Source organism: Pteronotus mesoamericanus, unplaced genomic scaffold, assembly GCF_021234165.1.
Source record: "Pteronotus mesoamericanus isolate MK-2021 breed Mesoamerican mustached bat unplaced genomic scaffold, CSHL_Meso_final contig_204, whole genome shotgun sequence".
Classification (NCBI taxonomy): domain Eukaryota; kingdom Metazoa; phylum Chordata; class Mammalia; order Chiroptera; family Mormoopidae; genus Pteronotus; species Pteronotus mesoamericanus.
Window position 1 is genome coordinate 74,252 of NW_026555088.1, and position 17,740 is coordinate 91,991.

The window sequence follows — 17,740 nt, forward strand, 5'->3', positions numbered from 1 at the left end:
TCACACCCAAACTGTCCCTGCAGTCGGCGAGCGGGTGGTGGTGGATGGAGGAGACCCCCAGCCCAGCCCCCCGGAACCCCAGGTGAGTGAGGATCGAGGCGAACTACTTGTTAGCAGGGGATGAGGGCTCCGTGCGGTCCGTCTTGCAGGCGATGCCAGTGGCCCGGCCTGGGGAGACCCCAGGCCACCGAGGCCAAGAGGCAGAGACGCAGCCCAGTCAGCTCACAAAGCCGTTGAGGCGGCCCCGCTCCGAGGGTCACGGAGCTGGCACCGTGGACAGGCTGAGCTCCGTGAGGCTGCTGACAAAGGGCTGGGGGTGGGAAGCGGCCGGTGACAAGTACAGACAGCTGCCCGACACAGGGCCGAGTGCCCGAGCAGGCGGGGTCCTCCGCAACGGCTCGGCTAACAGCGAGAGGCCGGCGGCGGGCCTGGGGGACAGCGGTGGGGAGGCGTGGCCGGCTGCCCTGTGTGCAGGCTCTGGGGGCAGCAGTGTCTTGGGGTCTGGACACAGGACAGGCTCAGACCTGCCCTTGTCCAGGAGACAGTGCCGGGCGGGGACCCGGCCCGGGCCCAGCGCAGAGCAGAAAGGCCGCGACAGCTGAGCCGGCGCGCGCGGTCTGCACACAGCAGGCGCTCCGCAGAGATAGGCAGGGCCCCGGGGCAGGACGGGAGGAGCAGGCGCCGGCAGCAGGTCACAGCAACAGGAGGCCGAGGCCGGAGCCGGAGCCCAGCCCCCAGACAAGCCCTGCTTCGCCCGGCACGGAGCCGACTGACCCGCAAGCACAAGACAGTCGGCACTTGCCCGTCCAGAAATTAAAGTCCACCGCGCAGCCGCCGCCCTCACAGCAGGAAAGGGTTAGGAAGCAGTAGCTCGGGACACTAGGCCTGGGCGGGGTCCCGCGCCGGGCCCCCGTCACTGGGCCATTTGCACCACCACGGCTCTCCAGGCCTTCTCCTTGTCAAACTCCTTCAGGGGGCTTCTGGCCACCTGCGGCGGGGACAGGCAGAGGTTACGCCGCCGGCCCGCGTGCGCGGCGAGGCGGCCGCGCTGACGTGACGGCCCGGCCTGGGGACCGGAGGGAGACCCCTGGGCCTGATAACCAGGGAACCGCAGGCCCTTCCTGGGCTCCCCGACGGCACCGGCAGGGCCCGCCGCGGGGAGGGCAGGCGTGCAAGGCAGCGGTCACCGGGACCCTCAGCAATGGGGCAGTTCCCGGGCCCAGCTTCCAGGTCCTTCCCCGCCCCCGCCCCCCACCCCGCTGCACCAGAGCCCGGCTCTTCGCGCGTACAGCCCGGGACAGAGCCGTCCCCACGGGAGACTGACCCCAGCCAGCCAACCACGAGGGGACAGTGGGTCCGCAGAGGGTGACGGGGGGGGGGGGGACAGCGCCGGGGCGGCGGCCAAGGTCAGGCCGCAGAGGGCGGGGCCCTGGCAGGGACACAGCGCGGGGCCTGCCTAGCACAGGATGTGAGCCCACGAGGGGCCCGAGGGCGGCCGGGGGGCGGGGCGGGGTGTCTGATGGCCCCGGCGGCCCTGCCGGACCCCCCACGGGGCGGCGCGCGCCTGAGGGCGGACCCCCAGCCTCTCGGGCGTGGGGACGACACGCAGGACCTGGGCGGGGCTCCGGCCGCGCGAGCCCAGCACGGGGTCAGGAGCAGGACTGAAAGCGTTCGGTCCCGGCTCTTTTCTCAGGATGGGTTTGCGTGTGCCTGGCTGCGGTTAAGAAAATACCGCACATTTCACTTCTCCAAGATGTGTCCGGGGGCCTCGAAGGGGGTCAGCGAGGGAGGCTGTCACGTGGCACGGCCCTGGGAGGGCCCAGGACGGGGCCCCCGGCCCGGAGGCCTCTCACCTGGGCGGCAGGGCGCTCCCGCGGGCCGGCCGCCTTGAAGCTGGCGCACTGGACGATGGTGCCCGTGTGCAGCCCGGCCTGCAGCAGCAGCTCCAGCAGCAGCAGCAGCAGGAGCACGTCGTGGGACTGCGGGGGCGGGGGGCACGGGCGTGAGCCGCGGGGCTGGGGGCGCGCTGCCTCTCGGGCCCCCGCGCCGTGCGCCCCCGCCCCGTGGCCCGGGGGCCGGCACAGGGGGCGGCGCCAGGCCGGGGCACTTGGGCGACAGGCGCCCGGGCTGTGGTCTCCAGAGACCCGAGCCGAGCGACCCTCTGCCCGAGGGGCGTCGCGAGGACCGGCTCTGCTCTGACCTCCGCGGCTCCGGGTTTAACACCCCCCCGCCCTGCGGCCCCCAGGCGGCCAGCCCTTGGACGTTACAGGCAGCTCGGGCTTGAGGCTCCCGTGCCCCTAACAACCGCACGGCCAGCAGGGAGCCAAGAACAGCACCGCGGCCACCTGGTGTGCCCGGTGGAGTGGTTCACATGGTGTCATGGCCCGGAGTGGCCCGTCCCCTCAGTGGGGACTGGCTGGTGACCTGGGTCACATGGGCGGTTGTTCGTATAGAAAATAATACAATAATTAATGAACGGTAACACAGGAGAGGACTGTTTCTCGTTCTGTGTACTCCCGACTGTAAACAACGGTCGCCCCACCGGGGACCCCCCAGCCCCTGACCCCGGCCTCCCTGCGCAGCTCCGCCCCGGGGCAGGACCGGGCAGCCTGGGCGGCAGGAGAGGCGGCGGGGCGTCACGCCAGTGGCCGGGGCGGAGGCTGGCGTGTCCCCTGTTTCCCTCCCGACGCGAGAGTGGCCGGAGCCCGGACCCGCCATCAGCACCAGCCCGCAGGCCGAGGTGCTGGGCCATACGTCCACCTGGTGCCCGGCGGACAGACACCCCGTCCCTCCCTTCCTGCAGGGGACGCGTGCCTCCCCGGGGGTCACGGGTGTGCTGGTCTCCCAGACGACCGACCCAGGCTCCAAAACCCAGCGCACAGCGGGGGCGGGGGGACGTCCTGTGGCTTACGCCCAGTGGCGTTCGACCCGGGGTGGGGCTCAGCCCCAAAGCGCGTTCTTGGGGTGACTCACAGAAAGCGAGTGTGAACTGGGCGGCCAGGGTGACAGGGTCCCCACGCGTTGCAGGGGCCCAGCGGGCGCCCCCGCCCCCCCGCCGGCCACCCACACGGGACCCAGGCGGAGCTGCCCCATGCCCCGCGGGGTCAGACGGGGCGCGGAGCGTGGTTCCGGACGCGGTCCCGGCCGCGAGCGAGGACACGCACCTTGAAGGCGGGAGGGTAGCCTTCGAACACCTCCAGGACTCGCCTCACGCTGACGGTCAGGTAGCCGGCGGCCGTGAAGAGCAGCGGCGCCGAGAGGCTGCAGATGGCCGTCAGCACCTCCACCTGCGGGCGGCAGCCGCGGCGCCTGGTCCCGCGCGAGCCCCCACGCCCCGCGCTGAGGGGCCCCTCAGCGCAGGCACAGCGGCCCACGCTGCTGCGAACCCGGGCCCAAGGCCCGCGCCCCATCCCCACGCCGCACGGAGGCCGTCCGTCCGAGGGGCCCCGTGCCTCCTGCCGGCGCAGCCGCGCCCCACACAGGCGCAGGGCGGGGCGCTTGGGCCGACGGGCAACTGGCACGTCGGACAGCTGACCCCTGGCAGACGCAGGGCCGGGCGAGAGGCTGGGACCCTCCCCCCGAGCACTTGGCGCCCCAGACAGCCCCGCCCAGGGGCCCCGCCCCACGGCCCCGCTCCCACAGGGCCGAGGTGGCCCCGACACCGCTCAGTGGGCCCTGGGGACTCTGGGGACAGGGCGTCACCTACCAGACACCTGCTGGGACACTCTGCTGTCACGTGACTGGCAATGGCACTTGGAAAACACTGAGAGGAAAGACAAAACGAGGACTTCAGAGGTGGCAGGCCAAGAAGTCCGACTGCCAGGGGCGCCCTCCCGCGCGGCAGGAGCCGCCTCGTCGCCAGGAGGGGGCAGCTCAGCCCCACGTCTGGGCGGCCCTCCCCAGAGCATCCCCTGCTGGTGTCCCCCGCGTCTGCTCGCGGGTGGATGCCGCCCGCAACTCGCGCGCGTGGCTGAGGGCACGTCCCCGGAGCCGGCCAGCACAGGTCGCACGGGACGTCCACGCGGCTCCGCGGCGCGGTCGTGGGCTCGGCAGGGCCGCGCGCAGCAGCTCTGGGTCAGGGGCCACTGGCGGCCGCGCTCTGCTCTGCGGGGAGACTTCGTCCCTCTCTCTCCGTCCTGGATGCTCATCTCTGTAGCTTGCGCCACCCGCGTGCGGCCCATCTCCATGTTGGGTTACCTGCTTCTTCGCCATCAGACCCAGGAGCGCAGGAGACGCCGCGCCCCCCCAGCATGGGGCGGCGCCCCCGCGGCCCCGTGGCCAGACCGCGCTGACCACGCGTGGGTATCTCCCGTGTGCCGGCTGTGGAGCTGAGCGTTCACTGTATTTCATGTAAAGTGATCATGTGCAGTAAATACGTTTTAGGAAATATGTATTGTTATAGAACCATGCATGTTGTAGATCATAAAATTATATAAAATAGCAGGTATTTTTCAGGGGAAAAAATAACCTAAAAACTATAAAATAACAGGAGCCGTTACAATAAAGGCAGCTGCCACACTGACCCCCAGGGTCGTGGATGCCCCGGTGCCTCGGACGGAGGCCGGTGCCCACGCTCCCACCCTCCTCTGCCCCCGCGGCCTTCCTGCCTGCGCCGCCCGAACGGAGCTCAGCGGGCAGCCACGCCAGGCCGGGTGGGAGCGGCCGGCCCGCCACGCAGGCGGACAAGGGCCGCGCCGGCTGTACTCACGGCCACTAAGATCCAAAAGAACGTCACTGAGAGGTGCGGGCTGGAGACGGCGTCGTCCACGTTCAGAGCGATGACCCCGCCGAGGACGGCGGAGACACCGGCAATCACCTCGATGACCTGCGGGGCGGAGCGTGGAGGTGGCATCACCAGGGGACCGGGACAGGCTGCCGAGTGTCCCTGACAGGCAGGCGGCCAGGGAGGGGCCACGGGAACACGTGCCCCGCCCAGGCAGCCGCGCCCCCGCCCGCTCCCAGAGGGGGCGGGGTGGTGTCACCCGCTGGGCGCCGTCCCCACCCCCAAGTGAAACAAAATTACGGAGGGAAGGAAAGTTTCCTTACTGAGTAGGACTTCAGGACCCGCGTAGGAAACGTCACTTCGTACAGAGTGTTGGTGTTGTCAGGGATAGAGCCCTAAAAGGAGACGACCCGGTGACCTCCGGGGCGCAGCGGGGCCGCTGCCCCCGCGGCGATGTCCCCAGACGTGAGCAGCCGGAGGTCGCGGGGGCTGCCAGGCTTGAGCACAGAAGCACAAACAAGCGTCCTCCTTGCGCGAGAGGAAGCTCCCCCTCAGCCGACAGGCCGCTCCCGCCCCCCGCCGGCGGCGCGCGTTCCTGGGGGGCTGCCCTGCCAGGAGGGAGCCTGGCCCCGCAGCCCAGCCCGGCCGCCCGCCCACGGCGCCCCTACCTTGGGTCTGCCTGGCGTCTCGCTGGACCTCGCGGAGACGATCACCGTGGCCGCCATGAGCAGCTCCAGCAGCAGCAGCAGGATCAGGTTGAAGTTTATCTGCCGGAGGAGAGCGCGGCTCTGTGGGGCCTGCCTCACACAGAGGCAGGGAGGGAAACACAGGCGGACCCCCCGCCAGGCCTCGACCTTGCTCCCGATGAGTCGCAGGGGTCTCCGCCTTGCGCGCCCCCACTGCGCCCCCCACCCCGCGTCGGTCCCCACACCACTCCTGGCAGAGGGCTGGGCTGGGCCCCTCGGGAGGGGGCCGGCCTCCGTTCGCACCGCAGCCTGTGCGCGCGGGCGGCGGCTCCAGGGCCCAAACCCGAGGACACCAAGGGATTGGGGGCAGCCGTCCCTGTCCTGACTGTGTGGGCAGGTACGCGAATCTACGTCTCTGTGGGTGTTAATAGACTAATATCCTAAAAATGTCAATTTAATATCTATTAATATTCGTAGAGTTCTATACACTGAAAAATGTCCATTGAACAGTGTGCAAACCGGCCAGTCCGGAGCCCGCCCCGCCGTCCCTCTGCGGGGCTCCCACGGGGGCCACCCCACCCGCCCTTGCCACCCGGGGCCAGGTCCCCCCCCCACCAGGGGCAGCCGCTGTGCCCGGAGCCCCGCCGCCGCGCTCACACAGCCCGCCCTCAGCCTGCGGCCCTGCCCCGCCCCTCCCCGGGAAGCCACAGCGAAGGCCCTGTGCCCGCCGTCCCTGCTCCCTCTGCCTCCTGACCCACCCTGCCCCCCGTGTGGCGCCGTCTTGGCCGCCGCCTCCTGCTCTGGGGCCTCACCACCCCTGAACGACACTCACGCCCACGTCTCAAACCAAGTGAAATTCCTAAGTTTGAGCTACAGAACTCTACGTGCAACATGAAACATGGACTCTTCACTTTTTTTAGGGTGTCTTTGTGGAGCACCAGAAAGCCGAGTGGCCTATTAGGCCACTAAAGAGCCTTGGAAAATTCCAGAGAATCAAGGCAGCTCAGAGTGTGCGTTCTGACGGTAACACGGTGATATTAGAGATTGGGGACAAATGGGTGGCTTTTCAAAGTAACCCCACATGCCTGCTTATCGAGGTCCTTGCAAGAAGCAGGTGGGCCCAGGAGCCGGGGCCGAGGAGAGCGTGGTGAGAGGCCGACCACGAAGCCCAGGGAGGGGAAGGGAGAGCTCGCTGGACGGGGCAGCGTGACTGCCCTTCCGAAACTCGGGAGGGAAACCCAGGCCGGTGTCCCTCGGGAACCGTGACCCGGGCCCCTGAACGCAGCCACGCTGGGGCCCTGGTGGTGTGTCCTGGGAAGGAGAAGTCTACCCCGTTCAAGGAGCCGAGTGAGGAAAGAGCGCCTGAACACAAAAGCTATCGAAGTTCAACACACGTTCCTATTTTTAAAACGAAAATCTCACAGCGACGTTTTCAGCCTGTGGAAGCTGCGCGTTGACAGCGCAGTGGAGACTCTGCCATACGGGGCGTTTAGCATCAGGCGGGTGCAGCGACGCGCCCCATCGCCGCCGGTGCCGGGGCTGGAAGTCCCGCTGTCTTTGGAACGAGAGGCCCAAGGCCCGAAGGGGAACACGTGCCCTGTCCTTACTGTCAGACGATACGCTCGCCTCGGTAGAAACACCAACAGGACCCACAGAAAAGCTACGGGAATAAGAGAGTTCTGCAGTTTCCAGACACCAGATCCACTTATAAAAATCCACTTTCAAAACTGGCCATTTGAATACTGTCTTACTTAATTCACTGTAGAAAAGTCGATTTCCTGTTTTTGACAACAGGCTCTATCACGTCTACTGCTGGGAGGGGGTGAGGGATACGCAGGAACCCTACACAAGTTGTGCCCATTCTCTTGAATCTTACAACGCTTTAAAAAAAAATTTGATCAATAGCACCTCTCTCTACTGGCAATAATCAATTTAAAAATACAATAAAAAAAATAATACACCCTTTATAGTAGCAATTCCAGATTACTTAACACAGAACACAGAACACGTTACAAACCCTCATGGCGGACGCAGAGGGTGACCTGAGTAAGTGGCCCCTGTGCTCAGATGGGGTGACATAAGAAAGCCGCCAATTCTTACAAACTTATCCTGCACTTAAAATGACCATAGTGGAGTCCCAGATGCAACTTGTTAAGGAACTCAATAGGTTTATTCTGCAATGCATTTGAAATAAGAGAAGTTGACTTTGAGGAAGAGCGAAGTGCTGGGACCTTCTTCCGGGGCCAGAAGACAGACTACAAAGCCGTCGCAGGAGCGGGGCCGCCGGGAACAGACCAACAACCCCCGGCGGCAGGGCCGTCTGTGCGCTGGAGGGTTGATGCGCTTTGTAAAAGAGGGTGCAGACACCTTGAGTACAGGTGAGCCAAGGATGTACGCGTCAACCTAGGGTCGCTGGCGCCAACTCAGTGCCAACAAGGATCATGAAACTCGGGTGCAGCGAGGAAGGAAAGTTTATTTAGGACTGAACAGCTCAACTGGGCCGCAGCCCCGCCGCGACAAGGCGAGGCCGGGCACCAGCCGAACTCATCCGCCTTCAGCCGGAGGAGCGCGCGTTTGTGGACACAAGTCCCCGCCCCTGCCTTCTGATTGGTCAGGCTAGAGCTGCTCCAATTGGTCAGAGCTGCCCAGCCCCGATTGGACGGGGGAAAGCCTCCGTGCTATTGGTTGAGACACCGTCGGGGACTCCTTTATCCCCGCGGCTCCGCCGGCGCGTCCAGAGCTGGCGGCTCCGGGGCGGCAGGTCGTGGGAGGGGTCCCTGGGCAGTGCCGGCTGCGAGGCTCCGCCTCTTCAGCCCAGGGGGCCCCGGGAAGCCCTCCCAGTAGGTGCCCTTTTTTTTAGGGCTCACAGATGCGACCAGGCACCTACCGGGAAGGAAGCCAAGGGAGGGAAGAGCAGGTGGAAAGGGCTCCGATGTCCTGGTGGCCTTGGCCGTGGTGGACGGTGCCAAGGGCAGGAGAGCTGGTGAGGGTGTGGCCGCAGCCGCAGGCTCCACGACCCCACCTCTCAGCTGTCCACGTTGGCACGTTTGTGGGGGCAGAGGGTCCGAGGGGAACCGGCCAGATCACCCCTGTGCACGCTGGGTGACGCGGTGCCCGCTGCGGACTCGGGGCGCTTCTAGCGGGGTGGGGGCGCCGCAGACCTTCGGAGGGGCACACGCTCTGGTGCGGTTAGAAAAGCAGAGAGGGGAGCAGGCGGCGCTACCGCCAAGCACCGCTTGGGGAAAGAAAAAGCAAAGGAAACCCAGAAGGACACCCGGCGGTCAGATGGTGGCCCCTGGGACGCTCAGGGGACTCAGGTCACAGGCCCGAGCAGGCAGGACGGGCGAGTGAACCACGTGCCTGGCGGTCGTCTCCCACGTCGCCGTTCTCGTTTCCCTGTGCGCGCGCACACGCGTGTGTCCTCAGACAAGTCCGTTTTGGAAGCCAGGTGGTTTCCCAAACAGTGGTCCTGAGGCTCTTGCTCGTGCGAGGTTCGGGGTTCACAGCCGTGCGTCCTCTGCAGGACAGGCAGCGCCTCGGCGCGGTGGGGCTCAGCCTCCCACGGCGGCAGGCACCGGAAGGGCGGGGCGTGTGCAGGGACGGGCTCTGGCGAGGCTGGTCCCCGTCACTGTTCAGGAGGCTGTGCGGCGGGTGCCAGGCGCCCTCTCAAGCCATTCGCCGTCCTGGGACTCGGGGCGGAGGGATAGTCTATGGGCACGGGGCTACCGCTTTGGTTTGGGGCGTCTGCTCCGAGGGACGCTCGCCGGGACCCGGCACTTCGTGGTCACACGTGCAAGCCCTTCCCCAGGGTGCGCGCCGTGGGGGCGCGCACACGCGTCACCCTGCGTGGGCTTCTTCAGGACGTGCTGCGGAGTCCAGACTCCCCCAGCCTGAGCCAGGCCCCCGCATCGCTCTCGGGAGGTGAGCGCCCTGGGGCTTCCGCCCGTCCGATGTTGGAAGTGGCCTCTCCCTGCGGTTTTAATTCGCCTCCTCTGATCCCTACCCAGGCTGAGCATCGCCCGGCGGCCTGCGTGGCATCCTCCTGGGGACGGGCTGCAGCCACCTGCCGGTGGCCTTGTCTCACGCTGAGCGGGGTCCCGGGATGGGCCTTGGCCCCGGGACGAGTCCAGTCTGTGTCTGCCTGGGCTCCCGCGGTTGGTTTAGGTCTGCGCCTTCGACCCGGGGAGCGGGGGCCCCTGTACCCGGGACCCACACGGGCGACTCCCGTCTCATGGGGACGGTTGTGTGACAGCTCCAGGCTGCAGGGGCCCGTCCCCCGGCCCGTTCTTCAACGCCCCCCCCTTCCCTGCCCACCCCACCCCACCCCGTCGCCACCTCAGCCGGCCGCGTGCAGCAGGCGCTTTTACTCGGGACCCGCTTCCAGGCGGTGAGGGTTTCCGGCACGAAGCAGCGTTAGGGTTCTGGACAAGTCAGTCCTCGGTGTTTCCTCCAGGACAGTCCCACACGGCCTTTGTCACGTTTATCGCCAGGAACTCGGTGTTTATTTCCCTAGCGTGCGCCCGCACTTAAGCTGCACCTTCACGCTCTCCTGTCGCTAGCTCAGGCGACCGTCTTACACCGGCGTCCGCAGCCGGCGACCCTGCTGCCAGCCCTCGGCGAACCCCGGGCCGCGGAAGCGGCAAACCGTCCCTCACGCAGACAGCAGCGCCGGCTGTGCCTCTCGGACCGCGGGCGTCTGTGCACCTGTTGCGCCGGACTGGCCCGCCCTCCCCGGCCCCGCCCCCCGCCCCTCCGCGTCTCCCGGGTCCGATGAAGGTGGCTCAGCGTCGCACCTGGAGCCGGGGGCGTTCGGGAGGGGCCTCCGGTCAGGGCCTCGGTTTATGCGGCCGCCTCTCTGGGCCCCAGAAGGGAATGACTGGCCCTTCCCTTTTCTCAGAGGCTCCCCCCGCCCCCCGCAGCAGCCCCGCGGACTTGATGACGCACGTCGCTAGGTTCTTGTCAATGTTCAACGACGGTTACGGAACCGGCATTAAAATATTATCCATAAACCCATCCACTGGAATCAATGGAACAGCCAAGTCAAGGCAAGGCTTTCCTTCAGGTGGGTAAATAAAATCCTCCAACTTTGTCAAACTCAAGAGCCAGGACGCACGTTGACGCGTTTCCCACCCACAGATGGCGCCCAGTGACACCGACCACACCCCTTCCCGCCCCCGCCGCCCCCCCCCCCAGCAGAGACTCCAGGGGAAGAGGCACCCAGCAGCAAACGGGCGAGCGTTTGGGCCCACGTGGCCCCGGGACTCACGTCTATCGCTGACGGGTTCAGGACAAGTTTGCATCCAAACCAGATCAGACACGTGGTGGTCACAGCGAACGTGGAAACAAACAGCATCTGAAAACTCGGGATCTGAAAGCGGAGACAGGAGACGTGTCTTCTCCTTTGCATAATTAAAGACGCAAAGGCAACGTTAAACCTAATTCCAGGCCCCTGATTAAAAATCCCAAAGACGGTGGCACGTTAGAATTCGCTGGGGTGGGTGCCCTGCCAGCTCCTGGGGACAGAGGGAGGGAGGGCGCAGGAAGCCCTCCAGTGGGGACACTGGGCACCGAGGGCGGTACACACATGCACACACGCACAGAAAGCACACAGACGTGCACACGCAGGAGTGCCCACACAAAGCACACGCGCACAGCATGTGTGCACACAGCTGCGCCCCTGGCCGGCCAGCCCCTCAGGGCCTGGCATCTCCCCCACAGCCCGCGGGCAGAGGTCGGACCGGAGGCTGGACTCACCACGTTGACGTTTCTCCTGGAAACAGCGAAGCTTACAACAGCCGCGGGAATGCACTGGAAAGAAAGCAGGCTCAGTGAGCGGCAGCCAGCGTCCACGCGTCCTGGAGGCTGAACCTTCCAGCGGCCCAGGCATGTCGGCAGAACCGGCGTTGCCGGCCCACTAGGCACGGGTTTGCTTGAAAGGTCCCCGGGCCTGTCAGAGTAATTTATTCTGGAAAAAGACTCAGTGTTTCTGATGCAATGAAAAAGGCGTTCGCTGATGAGCAGCACCCTAGGTGGACACGCGCGGAAGCGGGGCTGCAGCTTCCCGCAGCCCGAGGCCAAGGCCGGCCTCCACGTGAGACGTCACGCCGCGGGCGGGAAGCAGGACTGGCCGGGAGTCCGGAGCCCCAGCGCGTTCTTGTCGGGGGCCCCACGTTGGCCCCCACAGAAGCAAAAGACAAGGGAGGGGGCAAAGGAGGTGGGGGGTGGACAGAGGGCGGTGAGCAGGGACCCTCGGGGCCACCCCAGGGTTGCTCTTGTGGGTGACGGACCCTGTGGACCCCAAAGTGGGAGCAGCACAAGCTGAGGGGTCAGAGCCTGCAGGACACACAGCAGTGGGTGGATTGGGGGCGGGGCGGGGCCCCCGAGGGCTGAGGGGGAGCCCTTGGGACCCCATGACCTGTCTCTCCAGCCTGTCACCTGAGAGTGAAGAGCACTCTCGAGAATTTTGCTGGGACACTCAGCCTAGGTGGGCTTTGCCCTGGAGCCACCTGGGTCAGAGGTCAGGTCACTGTGGCCCCAACAAGGGCCGCTCCAGTGGTGAGGACTGGGTGTCACCCAGAGGGTTCTAGAGAAAACGGCAAGGGCAGGGTGAGGTGTCCCAAGGCGTTTCGCTCTAAGGCAGCAGCGCCTGGCAACATGGGGCGGGGGCACGGGGTGAGAGGAGCTTGGGTCTGTGTTTTCAGACGTTCGGGGACGGTGGCGGGGCTGGGGTGCGACAGCAGGCATGTCCTGGGACGACCAGGGGCCCCCCAAGCAGGTCACAAGCTGTGGGAGGGCCGGGGTGCAGCCCATGCCCAGGAGGGCTCGGAGCTTCTGACGCCAGAGGTCAGCGCGCCGTTTCCCGCCCAGAGTCGGCCAAGAGGCTCAGGCTCGCTCCGCCAGCGGCATCGAAGGCCGTCAGCCCCACCGAAGCCGCGGCCCGGTGAGGAGGTGCTGACCGAGCGGCAAGGGGCAGCGACGCTCACTCTCAGAGCTCCAGCCCAGGCGCACACCCGCACGCTTCATGCCGGAGGCGGAGCCGGCGACGCTGCTTACCGAGCCTGCAGCGCAACGCAAGTAATCCATCTCGGAAGGAAACACGTTTCCCAGGTACAGCGAAAACCCCGAGGTCACAAGCAGGCAGCCCTGCAACACAGCGACCCAGTTCAGGCGATGCGCAGCGATGCGATGTGCGGCGATGCGTCGCGTGTGGGAACGCGGCCAGACGCAGCGTCTGTGGGCGCCGGGATCCTGCCGGCCTGACCGCTGCACAGAACGCGGCCCACCCTCCCTCCAGCGTCAGCCTATGGGCTTCACCATTTATTTGAAGAAGAAAATGGGGGGCCTGTCAAAATTGAAGGCAAGAAGCAGCGCCTCTCCCCCGAAAACACCCTCGCCCTAACCCGTGGGATTTCTGGGCCTTAGGATCCGCGCCCCCAGGCCCAGGCCCAGAGCCCCGCCCGGCTCAGGGCCGGGAGACAGAAACTCCCTGCGGAGCACGAGGTCGCAGGGTCGGTGGGGGTCCGTGTTAAAGGCCCCCAGACCCGGGGTCCGGGCCGAGGCCCTGCTGCCCCACCATGATGGCTGTGCTGGCAGTGGTGGGCAGCAAGGCCCAGCCTGCCCCTGCGTTCTTAGCCAGGGCGGCAGGGAGCCCTGGGGTCCCCCGGTGACCGTGCCCATTCAGGCCAAACTACTTGGCTCGTCCCGTGCCTCTCCAAGTGGCAAGTCTCCTCCCGGGTTCGGTCCCCTCGAGGCCTGACCCCCAGCTTCCTGCTGGCCCTGCTCCTTGTCCCCCGGCCCTGCTCTGACTCCACGGCCTGGCCCCCGGCCCTGGGACGCCGCCCCTCCGCCGTGCTGCCCGGGGCTCCTCCCCACCTGCGCCGCCGTGGAGGTCGCCTGGGCGCCGTGCACGACCCTGCGGACGGTCCGTGGGCCCCAGGCCGTCCCAGCCGCAGCAGGACACAGAGCAGCCAGAGCCCAGGGGCCTGGGGCTGGCGCCACACAGCCCGGTGAACGGAGGGCAGAGATCCCGACGACACAGCCCCAGAGGGCTCTCCAGAGCAGAGGGAGGGAGAGGCTCCGTCCCACTGGGCCCAGGAGCGACCCTGCGCGGGGACATGTCCTGGGGACGGCGGCTCCGTGGCCCTGGCTCCTACTCACCCCCATCAACACGGAGAAGACCCACGTCTTCTGACTGAAGCAGGGGGGCAGCCTCGGGGACAGCGGCCGGTCGCCGGGCTTGGCGTCCGCGTAGCTCCCCGCGTCGGGCCGCCCCCGCTCCAGGGTGGCCATCCGGTCATAGCCGGGCTCCTCCCTGCACGACTCCTCCCGCGTCATGGCGCGGGGCGGACGCGGCGCTGGTGCCCCGCGGTGGCTGTGCTGGGGCTCTGGGTCGCCTCGGCCGCTTCGGACCCCCCTGAAAACACGCCAGTTAAACTAAGTTGTTTTCAATAAAAGAAGTATTGTTCGGACCGGGGGGCTGCGAAGTGGAAGAAGCAAGCAAGCACTTAACTCTCTAAGTGACTAAAGCCCCTCTCTCAGCACAACCAACCTGTGTTCAGGGTGGGCGCTGGGCTTTGGGGGCCCCCGACCGGCCCTCAGTCCTTGCAGCTCCCACCTCCCGGGGCCCGCTGAGCCCTCCGAGCCCTTAAATCGCTCAAGGTGGTAACAGACCGGTGTCGGGTCCCGTCCGCCCGTCCGTCCGCTGGTGTGAACGCCTGGCTGCTCCTGGGGCGGCGCCGGTCTCGGGGTGAGGGGCTCGCTGCTGCTGGGGCTTCCAGCAACAACTATTCACAGAGGAACAAAAGCCCGGCAAAGCGGCACTTAAGCCAGGAGCAGGAATGCGTCGTCCTGAATGTCAATGAGACGAGGCGGCGACCCTGGGAAGTTCGCGGCGGTTGTGTAACCGCTGGCGCCGGGCCTGGCCGGGCCCTGTCTCAGCTCCGCTGGGACACAGAGGGACCCTCGGTCCCACTCCGGGCGGACAGAGAGGCTGCGGGCACGGGGGCGGCGTCTCAGAAGAAACGTGCCCGCGTGGACTCCCCCGGCACGGATCCCGCAGGCGGAGGCCGGTGCCGCTCTGGAGACATAACTTTTTATTCAAAGGCCTTATTATACCTCCTTTCCAGTGGCCTTTTTACACACACACACCCACCCCGTGGTCCTATGAGGAAGCCCCCTGCACGCAGAGCACACACACGCACACGCACGCCTGTGCTCAGCCCGCCTGGGCGGCCCTGGACCTGCCAGGGTCTCTGGCCCGTGGGGTCCCGCCGGCAGCCCCGGGCCCTGGTGCCCTTTACTTCTGCTCACGAAGCAGGGAAAAAGGCCAGGGCGTACTCCACCCGGACACGCTGGCACCCCCCAGCCACAGCGACAGACTCTTTGTGTGCACGGCTCGAGCGCACGCATCCTGAAAACCGGCTCCTCAGACCCGGACCCGTGTGAAGTCTACGCAAGGACATCAGTCTCCAGTCACGGGCTGTTTGGTTGTCTTGGTTTTTCAACTCAGCGGGAAGGACTCATGGTCACGCACCGTAACCTGTGAGGTACAGAAGGGCGTCTAAAGGGATCGAATCCCAAATGTCTTAGTCGACTCCCTCGTGCAGCGATAATCAGAACTGGGCCGGCAGGGCTGAGCCCTTCCGCGTTTCTCCATTTTCTCAGTTTCACGGGCTCCACCACACACTTTGCGGCGACCCCGCCCGCTCTTCCCAGCACCGCCCCCCCGCCCCCCGCCCCCCGCGCGCCCCACGGAGTTTTCGCAGTATCATTGGCGATGCTTATTCCCTGTGCTGCACTTCCATCCCTGGGACTGTTCTGTAACCACCGATCTCGGCTTCTCCGTCCCTCTGCCTTTTTCACCGGCCCCGCGCCCCCGGCCCCGGCTGCTCTGGCAACCACCCGTCTGCTCTCTGCGTCTGAGTCGGCTTCTGTGTTGTTTGTTCGTTTATTTTGTTCTTTGGACCCCACAAATAAGTGAGATCACACAGTATTTCTCTCTCTCTGACTTACTGCGCTCAGCCCAGTACCCTCTGGGTCCGTCTCTGCATTTCTTTTGTTGGAAGGAAAACGTTCCGCAGGTTTTCCAAAGTCGTTTCCTACTAAGACAAACGAGCCGCCTTGAATGAGGGGCCGGGGCGCGGACTCCTCAAGCCTCCGGCGACGTGGTCACTCGAGCAGCGCTTCCTGGATTCTGGCAAAGCCAGTTTCTGGAACAAGTCCTGCTCTTTCATGTCTTCAACGCTTGTTCCTGCGACGGCGGACCCCCTGCTCCTGCCGCTGAGCTCTTCCTCGGGCTTCCACGTTTTTGCCTCCATTCAGCAAATATTGGGTTGGCCAAAAAGGCAGTTTAGTTTTCTCTGTAAAATAAAAAAACACAGTTTTCATTTTCACCAATACGTTTATTGATTTGGGTATGTCGGCTATCCCCCACTGCTGGCATCTAGCCGGTAAAGCCCAGAGAGTGCGCACTTGCGTGAAGCCCCGCCCACCACACAGAGCCCCGCCCACTATCCCGCGCCACGCACGACGCCACTCCCATACGGTGTCGCCTGTCGCAGCTGGCACACTAACGGTTGCCAACGGCCAACCACGGACGGCTAACGGTCGCAGCGCGCACGGAGACTCCATTGGCCAATATCAGCGGGACAGGGGCGCAGGTGTGGGCACGGTGCTCTCCATTGGGCCGAGCCCCACGGGGCGAAGTTGCCGGCACAGAGGCGGCAACCCCATTGGCCGAGGTCAAAGGGGCGCTGGCGTAGGCGGCGAGCACGGCGACCCAATTGGCCAAGCTCCACGAACAAGGCGCAGGCGCGGGCGCGGTCACCCTATTGGCTGCGCGCCGCAGGAGCGACGTGGACACGTGCAGGAGCCTCGGGCTGCTGGGCGCGTCGTGGACAAGGCAGCGGCCGGCCATGCTGCGCCTCGCGGCCAAGCTGGTGGCCTTCTTCTGGAGGAGGGCGGACGGCCCGGTGGATGAGGTCCGACCGCCGGGGCTCGAGCTCCGGGAAGGTGCGCATAGGCCAGGCCGGGCCGGGCCAACGTGCGGTGGGGCCGGGGCGGGCGCACGTGGGGGAGGAAAGCGGCCCAGCGGCGCTCTCCGCAGCGTCCCCGTCCTGGTGAGAGCTGCGTTCAGGGCCCTGTTCTCTGACCCCGCCAAGAGGAGCGCACTTCGGCCTCTGAGCGGTCGCTTTCTCCATCCGGCTGTGTGCTCAGTGCGGGCTTGAAGAGGCGGCCTGATCTCAGGCTCCGCAGCGGCCTGTGCCCCCCAGGTGTCGCCTGTGAGGGCTCAGCACGTCGGCTGCAGCAGGGTTGTCGGCCGCCGGCGGAGAGGGTCTCCGGGCCACCGGGGCATGCCCTGCGCCCAGTCCGGGCTCGCTCCCAAACGCAGACTCGCCTGGGTTGCCTCCGTTGGTGATACAGAACCTCCGACGCGGCCGCCGCCGCCGATGTGGTGGATGACAAGAGAAAACAGCAGTAGAAACAGCTCCCCAGACGTGACAGCACGAACAGCGATTCGCGCTGCACCGTAGCCCGCGCCAGCCTCTCGGGTTTCTGCACTGCTCCCGGTGCTGTCCCCCGGGGCCCCTGTGCCGGTGGAGCGCAGGCAGAGCGGGCCAGGGGCGCAGCCTAGGCCCACGTTGCCGGGGGAGCTGGAGTCCGCGCGGGGCCGCCACCGCGCACACCAGACTCGCGGAGCCCTCCCTGGAGTGTCCCCCGCCCCGTGGTGCCCGCCCCCACCTGCCTCCTTGGAGGTGCGCTCACCCGGGAGGTCACTGTAGCCTCCGTTTACCCGCCCAGGCGACACCGAGTTGAAAACCGTGCAGGGCGTGGTGACGAGGTACTGCAGCGATTATGGCATGATCGACGATCTGATCTACTTCTCCAGCGAGGTGGTGATTGGCAAGGCGCTTCTGAACGTTGGGCAGGAAGTTATTGCCGTCGTGGAAGAAAACAAAGTGTCCAACGGACTGAAAGCAATCAGGGTGAGGCCCGGGTTGGTCTGGGGGGTTTCTGACCCCGGGGTTCCCCACTGCGGGGTGTCCAGGTGGCCGCCGAGACAGCGGTGCATCCCTTCTACCAGTGGCGCGTGTTTTAAAAAGTCAGTGGTGGTCGCTGTAAGTCGTTCGGACACCATGGAGATTTATAATGCGGAAGTTTGCCTGTCGTTCATACCGTGGAGAAAATACTTACCATTTGTATGGCCCTCTAGTCTTTAAAAAAATATTGTTAAAAATTATTACTGACTGGACCCTTTGCTAAGTACAGTTAGCAAAGACAATTAGTGGTCTCCAGTACTTTTTTCACTTAAAAAAATGGTATTTTTGTGCTC

General features: G+C 65.8%; 2 protein-coding genes across 2 annotated transcripts in view; one reads left to right on the forward strand and one right to left on the reverse strand.

Moving 5' to 3' along the window:
* On the reverse strand, window positions 1-14,131 carry MLC1 (modulator of VRAC current 1). Its single transcript, XM_054570433.1, has 12 exons — window positions 14,080-14,131; window positions 13,567-13,822; window positions 12,463-12,552; window positions 11,164-11,217; window positions 10,676-10,777; window positions 5,392-5,490; window positions 5,047-5,118; window positions 4,709-4,825; window positions 3,707-3,763; window positions 3,165-3,287; window positions 1,854-1,979; window positions 1-988 (listed from the first exon to the last, which is right to left on the reverse strand). The coding sequence occupies exons 2-12, from the start codon at window positions 13,741-13,743 to the stop codon at window positions 914-916; spliced, it is 1,092 nt and encodes a 363-aa protein (XP_054426408.1). The 5' UTR covers window positions 13,744-13,822; window positions 14,080-14,131; the 3' UTR covers window positions 1-913.
* A 2,191-nt stretch (window positions 14,132-16,322) lies between these two features.
* Window positions 16,323-17,740, forward strand: part of MOV10L1 (Mov10 like RNA helicase 1) — a 36,499-nt gene continuing 35,081 nt past the window's right edge. Inside the window, 2 exon segments of the mRNA XM_054570479.1 lie at window positions 16,323-16,419; window positions 17,209-17,393. Of these exon segments, the coding sequence (XP_054426454.1) occupies window positions 16,323-16,419; window positions 17,209-17,393 (282 nt within the window).

What these genes read in the sequence shown, in the direction of transcription:
- MLC1 (XM_054570433.1), bottom strand. Translation starts at nt 13,743, where the DNA reads ATGACGCGGGAGGAGTCGTGCAGGGAGGAGCCCGGCTATGACCGGATG. An exon ending in TCTTCTCCGTGTTGATGGGG is followed by an intron (nt 12,553 to 13,566) that starts GTGAGTAGGAGC and finishes GCTGTGTTGCAG; the next exon opens with GGCTGCCTGCTTGTGACCTC. An exon ending in GCTACCCTCCCGCCTTCAAG is followed by an intron (nt 1,980 to 3,164) that starts GTGCGTGTCCTC and finishes CCGCCCCCGCAG; the next exon opens with TCCCACGACGTGCTCCTGCT.